This window comes from Trachurus japonicus, chromosome 5 (genome assembly GCF_045865225.1).
Source record: "Trachurus japonicus isolate A0001 chromosome 5, Traja_1.0".
Classification (NCBI taxonomy): Eukaryota; Metazoa; Chordata; class Actinopteri; order Carangiformes; family Carangidae; genus Trachurus; species Trachurus japonicus.
In genome coordinates this window covers 29,119,495-29,128,269 of record NC_140911.1, presented here as the reverse complement: position 1 = coordinate 29,128,269, position 8,775 = coordinate 29,119,495, and the positions used below count along the sequence as shown (strand labels likewise).

Below are 8,775 nucleotides of genomic sequence, written 5' to 3'. Positions count from 1 at the left end.
ACAATTCTGTAAGTGTGTCTGCTGTTTTGAGCACATCAGATGAGACACGACAAGTGTGGCTACAAACCAGTGAGGAAATCATGTGTCTAGAGTTTAATTTGTGGCCGTGCTGGCAATTTATCCAGAAAAAATCCTGAATGTTTTTTTTCGATCCCTCTCACTCTAACGATGATGTCACTCACTCTGACCCAACCCCATACACACTCATTGAAAAGTGTGAAATTTGTCAGAAATCCTCATGTGCTTTTAAAGGATTTATCTCAAAAACGGTACAAGCTATGAAAAAGTTGTAAATACAGGATGAATACATTAGAAGTTTGTCTACAGCTCAGGATTTGAATGAAGTCTCTAGCTGAAAGTATGTGGACGCTTTAAAGGCTGAAAGAAGTAAGAAGATTTGAAGAGTTTCAAGACTGTTCCAATGCATTCTCTATGGGGAAAAAAAAATCAGAAATAGTTGAATATTGCAAAAAGTATGAATAGTTGAAAGAGAAAAGACATAGCACACCTGTCCCGAAAAGGCTGAACATTTTGATATTTGAATTGTTGAAATAGCACAAAGTATGAAGGACTAGTTACATGACGAAGAAAGGCAGAAAATGGCCGAACCGAATAACAATAGTGTGAATGCTTCCAGCATTCACACTAATAATAAGAAGAAAAAATCCACACAATAACAGTAGTGCCCGGTGCGATTGCCCGTGGCCCTAATAAAGAAGAACCATTGAATGAGGAGGTGTGTCCAAACTTTTGAATGGTACTGCATGTCCATTAATGAAGTCATGTGGAATAAAGTGAAATGACACAGAATAAGTATTGAACACATGAAGAAAAGGAGGAGGAGCAGAAAGAAAGCAGCAGGAATGTGTCAGTGTTTAGAACGTCCTCCTGTCTCCTATCAGAGCTCATTAACATCAGCTGCTTTAGTCCTAATTAATGCCTATGAAAAGGTTTGTCATCACCAAGGAGTCACACAAGAAGCTTCTGATAATGGGTCAAAGCAAAGAGCTCTGTCAAGACCTTCACAACCTTATGTTGTTGGTTACAGACGTGCTTCTAAACCCCTGAATGCACCGTTGGGGCCGGAAGTGAAAAGAACATCATTTAACCATTAACTGGCGACGAGCAGGTGCTGCTGCAAGATTTCTGACAGAGTGAAAACTAGACTGACCTGGAATCAGCAGGTAAACAATAAGCGGCCTCTGTGCATGCTCACCACACAAGACTTTTGATGCCTTCAAATCTTATTTTCACCACTGAATATCATGGAAAAGTTCATTTCCGCATGTTGAAGTGTCCTTGGCCAAGACACTGAACCCACACTTGCCCTCCGATGTATCATTGGATGTGTGAATGTGTGTGAATGATTAGTTTCTAAAGCCTGTCTGCGAACAGTGCTGTATGAATGTGTGTGAAAGGGTGAATGCGAAGCGCTTTGAGTGGTCCAAGTGACTAGAAAAGTGCTATATAAGTGCAAGTCCACTTACCATGTCTTTATATCTTTTAATTGTAATGATTATGGCTTACATTTAATGAAAATGAAAATTCAGTAAATCAAAAAAGAAGAAGTTCACTATTGTAACCTAATGTATCACCAACTCCAAAGGTTTCCTGAGCCTTTAAACTGTCTGGTTCAGTAGCTCCACTATCATGACCTCCATCATATTCTACTTTATTCAGATGCACCTGTTATGGTGTGTCTGTTGTGAGTTCAATCTAATAAAAATACATCACTTAGTAATTATTGAACAGAGAGGGCCACTGTGGCCCTGAGAACTCAACACACTGCAAAAACAACGCAAAGACATGGCAGACAAAAAAAAACTGTTATGAATTCAGAATTCAGATATTACCGCAAATATTCTCAGCAGCCTCCTCAATTCATTGGTGGCTCGTTCAGTAATTCCATGCTCCACCAACTCGCTCGATGTGTTTTTGTTCCAGGTTTTAGGGATTTTGTTGTGTTTTCACCGTTCTGTTGTGTTTACACTGTGTAGCCATGCTCTTCTTATTCTCTGAGTTTTTTGGGGCTGTGTTTCCTGTGTTTTTATTTCCAACACATATAGCCTGCAATTGTCTTTCTTTGCGATTTCCAAACCCATTGCTGCATTTTTCATCCAAATTGGTCAGTCTGTTTTCTGTGTCTACCTCTGTGGGTTTTGTTAAACTGCAGTGCGATGGACTTTTAGAGGTGTTGTGTCCTTTCCCATTTATCTCCACTCTTTGTGTATATTGTTAACTTCCTGTTGCAGTGATACTTTCAGTGTCGCTGGAGGTGTTGAGTCTGAAACGTACTGTACACCCACTCCTGCACTTCATACATCCACTGTACCGTGTGCAAACACATACACCCATCTGAGGTATGATTTGTAATCCATGTATAATTAATCTCACCTTGGTGACACCCTAATAAATTATTAGAAAAGATTTCCCTCTGGTACCCGGAGGCAGGAAAAAAAAAAGCCACTGTTTCATTTTTCATTTTTCATTGTGCTGTTTGAGGGAACAGGTGGTCCATCTATCGATTTCCCCACTTCACTCCCATGGAAAAGACCATGGTTAGATTAATGTCAAGCTCAGGAGCCACAGGCTGAGGAGACCAGCGCTTGCGTTTTTTTTTTTTCTCTACATGACCAAGTTACAGAGACAGAGCGGTTCCATAATACAGCTTGGTGAATTTGTCTTTCCACTCTCAGTACCCATGTGTGAACTATATTTGTGTGTTTTCAAGCTTCTGGGCAGGTGGGATAAACGCTTTGGAGGATTATTATTTTTTCCCCCCAGTGGAAGAGTAAATGCTTTATGCTGTGTGGTATATGCAGCTCGGGTTGACTGTGAGTCATTCGGAGTGCAGAGATAATTAGACAACAGATTGGAAAACAGTCTCTGTTTAGAAGAGACAAATAAGCCCTGGAGCTCAACCTCCAAGGTCATGCTGCTCCACTCCCATACAACAAAACATATACGCAACAAAAACAAAGGCCAACCTGCTAAAAAAGACCATTTGGTGGATGAGGCACGGACATTTACAGACACGTTAGAGTTTATCAGCAGCACACATGGTGTCAGATGTTATATAAAACATATCAAAAGCTGTCGGGGCATAAAGATGAAAGTGCCACATCTTACGGGAGGGGACAGATAAATGGCCAAAGGCAAGATACTACTGTGCATAACCGTGTGTGTGTATTGGCCCTTTTCCACTGGCGCTACTCGGCTTGACTCAACCCGGTTTTCTCACTTTCCCATCAGGGGCAGCAGTACCTGGTACCTGCTACCTGCTACCTGGTCCTTTTTTTGGTATCTCCCCTTTGGTTTCAAGCGAGCCGATCCAATACTAAAAGCAGAAGTAAGCGGAATATTTGCGTTAATATAAGTCTTAAATAGTTCTATCTTCCGACAGCAATCACTTATATAGAGTGTTTGGTCTGAAACACGGGTCTGTCAGTCACTCTGCTCTGCTGTAAGCCGAGGAGAAAACTTTCCTTGTATCCTACAAGCTTTATCCAATGAGGAGAGAGAACGGCATAAAGGGGCGGTCCTCTCTGTGTGTGCAGCCAAGGGATGTGCGTGAATGTGGTGACGTAGGACGAGGGCGGGGACTGCTAACTCCATCTGCTGACAAGAAGTTAGCCAAAACCACCGGATCGCTTACTTCTGCTTTAAATATGACGACTGCTGGCCACTGATTGGCCAAAGTGTCATCACTGGAAGATTCACAAGCAGGACCTTAGACACAAAAATCAAGCATTCTACTTTTACTGTAAAGGGATATTTCAACATTTTTGCAAATTCACCTTTTGCAATAATCCCTATAGTCTTAGGAGTAGGTTCATTACCTTTAATTGTCGGTGCAGGCTGTTTTTAGATCGGCGGGGCAGAGACGTGATCGCTGCACGGCGTACGGTATTTCCGGGTTTCCCTCATCAAACTCATCAAATACACAATCCAACAACTCCAAAACACTCTCTTGGACAAGTTGTGACCTGTTTTCAAGGCAAATGCAAATACATTCCAGACACGGCTGCTCGGCAAAAGCGTAAGTAATTCTGAGTATTTGCTTCATGTGTCGTAATGTTACATAATAATACGTTATTATCTCATAGCGTGGTAAATGTGCAGGTCACAACTTGTCCACGAGAGTGTTTTGGAGTTGTTGGATTGTGTATTACTATACATCAGCATCTGGACGGAAGGGAAAATACCAACTGATTGGACAAAAGGAGTGATCGTTAAGGTCCCAAAGAAAGGCGCATTATCTGACTGCAACAACTGGAGGGGCATTACACTTCTTTCTGTTCCCAGCAAAATATTCAGCAAAATCATTATACATCGAATAACAGCAGCTGTCGACAAACACTGAGAAATGAACAAGCTGGTTTTAGGAAAGGAAAGGGATGTGTTGACCAGATCTTCACTCTCAGAAACATCATTGAGCAGTGCAGTGAGTGGCAACGGCAGCTTTACATCAACTTCATTGACTTCCAAAAGGCTTTTGACAGCATCCATCACGATAGTCTCTGGAAGATCATGAGAAGTTATGGCATCCCCTCCCACATAGTCAATATTATCCAACAATTCTATAACGGCTTCTCATGCACAGTAGGAACTAACACCACTAGCTTTCTGGTAGAATCCGGAGTCCGCCAAGGATGTGTGATGTCAGCATTACTCTTCAATCTTGCTATAGATTGGGTCATGAGGAAAACAACAGAAGACAAGTCAAGAGGGATTCGATGGACCCTCCACTCTAACATTGAAGACCTTGACTTTGCGGATGATCTAGCCCTTCTATCACATACGCATACGCATCTGCAGGAAAAGACAGACAGACTGCAACATAATGGTCAACAGGTTGGATTAATCATAAACATCAATAAAACTAAAATCATGGCTATTAACATTAATACACCAACACATACAAAAATGGAGGAGCAGATCTTGGAAAATACAGATCATTTCACTTACCTTGGAAGTATCATCCATCACGATGGAGGAACAAGCCAGGATATTAAAAACCGGATCAACAAAGCACGTACAGCCTTCATAAAACTTAAGCAAATCTGGAAATCAAGCCAATACAAAACAAAAACAAAACTAAGGATATACCAAAGCTGCGTACTGTCGACACTACTGTACGGTGCGGAATGCTGGAAGACCACAGAAAGTGACATGCACAAACTATCCACTTTTCACACATCATGCCTGCGCAAAATCCTACATATATTCTGGCCCAAGACCATCTCAAACAATAAACTTCTCAACATGACCCAACAAGATCACATGTACAATATAATGACTAGGCGAAGATGGTCCTGGATTGGCCATGTCCTCAGGATGGACACCAACGCTATCCCAAGAGTCGCTCTACATTGGACCCCAGAAGGCAAAAGAAAGAAAGGGAGGCCTAAAATGACATGGCGTAGGACTATAGAGAAGGAACTACAACAGCACCACCAGAGCTGGGGAACCATCGAGAAGATGGCCAAAGAGAGACAGAAGTGGAGGGACTTTGTTGCTGCCCTATGCGCCATCCGGCGTAATGGGGATAAGTAAGTAAGTAAGTAGGATTGTGTATTTAGTTTGATGAGGGAAATGTGGGAATACCGTGTGCCTCCGTTGCGTCTTTCCTCGCCGATCTACCTGGGCACGACCCCGTCCACGCTGAGGAGAATTATGAAGTACTCACTTGTAACAGAAAATGACCAAAACAAGTAGAGTGGAGTCGAGTAGAGCTGTAACTGTGTAATGGAAAAGGGCCAGTGTGTCTATACTGTAGCACATTCAGCTTCATTGACGGGGAGGTCAATGTGAAAACCTTCATCCCCATACAAAGGCATGCTACGCTATATCTCTCATAAATTATACATCTGGAGGGCATTCTTTTCTGCTTCTTGCTCAGCTTCTTTTTTTTTTTCTTCCACCAGCTGCTCCGATTGGTCATTAAAGTGAATTCATCATTATTTAGAAGCACACCATCAAAGCAGCCATATGCACAACAGCTTTGTAATGGCTGTATATAATCCGGTGCCCTTTAACACTACGCTGAACACAAAATGCCTAAATCTAATTACTCAGCCATTCAGCATCAAAAGGCGGCGCCTGCAGAGAGGGCTCCAAAGAATATGGCCGAGAAACAAACAAGGAGGACTCTAGCTGTGTGTTTGGAGATAGGACATAGACACACACTGACAGCCATTTCCTGTTTTCTGCCACCATTCTATTTCCACTAATTATTTGACAATGGAGAGTGTTGAGAAAAAAAACAAAAAACATTTCATATAACCCCTCAAAATATAAAACTATGACACATTTACAAATTCATTTCAGATAATGAATGGTAATGGCATTGTAAATGATAAAATTTGAAAGGCGCTAATAACTTATTCCCCGTACCACATAAAAAGAGAGGGATTTCTGCTTTAATCCGTGAGCCAGAATAAATAATAGCAAAAGGTTTCAGACTTAATACCCTTTGTATCAGTGCTACAAGATGTCTGCTCTTTTTTTTAATGCCTGCTTTCCCTTTATTACTTGCTGCCTGTTCCTTCTTTGTTTTTTAAGCTTTTGGCTTTACTGGCATTGATGAATCAGGTGTAATCTTGTGCCAAAAAAGAGAGAGAAAAAAACCCCCAAAAGACCAAGTGAGGCACCAATTTCTGCTTTTCATTCCATTTCAAATTCACTACAAAACTGGATCATCTCAGATTTTTGACTTGACTTGCATTGATGTTATATCCTTACTTCTTAATTCAAAGCATATAATTACAGTACGTTTTCTCTGTATTTTGATTAATAACTAAATATTAATGTGACAAGTATTTTGTAAAATATGTAATACAATGGCACTGATTGATTTTTAAACAAATGACTGTTCATAAAACTCTCCAGTCTTGAGACTCTAAACCAGGGGTGTGTAACTCGTTTTAGTTCAAGGGCCACATGCAGTGTCATTTCATCTCAAGTGGGCTGGAACAGTAAAATAATAGCATAATGACCTATTAATAATGAGAACTCTATTTTTTTCCTCTTTGTTTTAGTGCAAAGAAGTACAAGAACATTATTAAGATCCTTTTTACAAAACATAATATGAAGAATCTGACATTTCTAAACAATATTATTCCTCTTCTGACTTCTACTGTATGTAATTTTCATCCAGTACGTTTGACACCCCTGCTCTAAATGCTATGCTGCTAATTTTATATTACACTTGAAGGAACTCTCCCATAATGCAATGTGGATGCTTTTTGTGCCCACAACACAGGCTCACTGTTGTTGTAGCTTCCTAGCATCATCACTCAGCGTCCTTTGGAAGCTGCAGTTTCCCTAAAAATAGCTATTGACCAAAGTAGATTTTGTTTTTTCCTCTGATGGTCTGAAAAATGCTCAGCCCTCATCCCACTGCAGCTTCCTGGAGGAAGCATCAATGTTGCCTCCTCAGTTCTGCACCGACTCTGTGACACCGCTGAACTCGTGCAGACTGAAGCACCTGCTGCTGCTGCTGCACCTTTACAGCACGACTCAATCCAGTCAAGTCCAAACAGCGGGAGTTAGTCGTGTTATATGGTGATTTAAAGAATGTGTTGTTCTTCTTAAAAACTCAAAACCCTACGGAGCCTTTTTGCGATTCTCTCTCCACCATTCAGCGCTGACCCTCGAGGCCACATATTGTACATTTGTCATAGTGCAGTGTAGCGACAGGATGTTTTACCTCTACAGGGAACTTTCTGCCACTTATGCGGTGTTCCGAGCCCGCTGATCCATTACTCTGGCCCCAGTGAAACTCCATCTTCTCAGCCTTAAAGCGGCCCGGCAGTCCTGCACCTCTCACAAAGTAGTCATCCTTCAGGAAAACAGCAACTGAGGACAAAGAGAAGAGAGAGAAAAGTTTTTTTTAATAATGCAATCAAACAAAGAGGGAAAATTAAGTATATTCATCCAACTGCAGCAAAATGTAGATTAGATTCTACAGGCGCTCGGAGCTCCAGTGGCTCATCTTTTTTTTTTCTTTCTTTTTCCTCTTTCATGCCTACTATCTCCACATCACAACTTGATTTTCATTATCTCTTTGTTGTAACGACAAGTTAATTATCTCAAAATAACACTTTCAAATTCTGTGCTGTTCATATTTATACTGATGCAGAGATTATGTGTTTTCTTATCTCTGAAGATATCAAACACAATCCGAACACTGTCTGTTGAAGAGTGACACAGCATCATTTCTGCCTCCTCCAGACACCGATCCATCACTTTGTCAGTAAATGTTTCTCAATGATATTTGTCAGTGTGGGATAAAACCTTCCGCAGACTCTTTAGGAACATCAATGTGGTAATCCACAGTGAGGACACAACAGCTCTGACTTGTTTTAATATTTCACGCACGTGTGAAATATGCAAACTCCACATTTTCCTTTTTCTCCTGTTGATAAAATTGGATTTCAATTAAGCTGCTTTGACTCAGGGACTCAGTCTTTTGTTTTATTCTGAAATTATTACACAGCAAAACTGATCAATGTGCTTTTATGCTTTCATTAGGGGTGATTTAAAAAGGGGCCTGAGCGGCTGTAAAATCTGAAACGATCTGGACTTTGAGGAAACGTGTGCGTTGCCAAAGGGTGTTTTTGCAACCTGGTGACCCGCGGTCTGAAACAGTTTTGTTTTTTCAGACTTTCATGCAGGGAATTATTTAATCGCTGGATAGGTTGTCGATGGGCAGCGGGGGCGGATGTGGCCTTCAGAGGCAGCACCTGCCGGCCTCCTCCTGCGGCCTTCACG

General features: G+C 41.3%; 1 protein-coding gene across 1 annotated transcript in view; it reads right to left on the bottom strand.

The window, feature by feature from the left end:
- The window catches only part of ca16b (carbonic anhydrase XVI b), a 178,367-nt gene that overhangs the window by 54,156 nt on the left and 115,436 nt on the right, over positions 1–8,775 (bottom strand). The window contains exon 4 of the mRNA XM_085777215.1: positions 7,712–7,860. Coding sequence (XP_085633341.1) covers positions 7,712–7,860 — 149 coding nt within the window. The remainder of the gene's footprint in view (positions 1–7,711; positions 7,861–8,775) is intronic.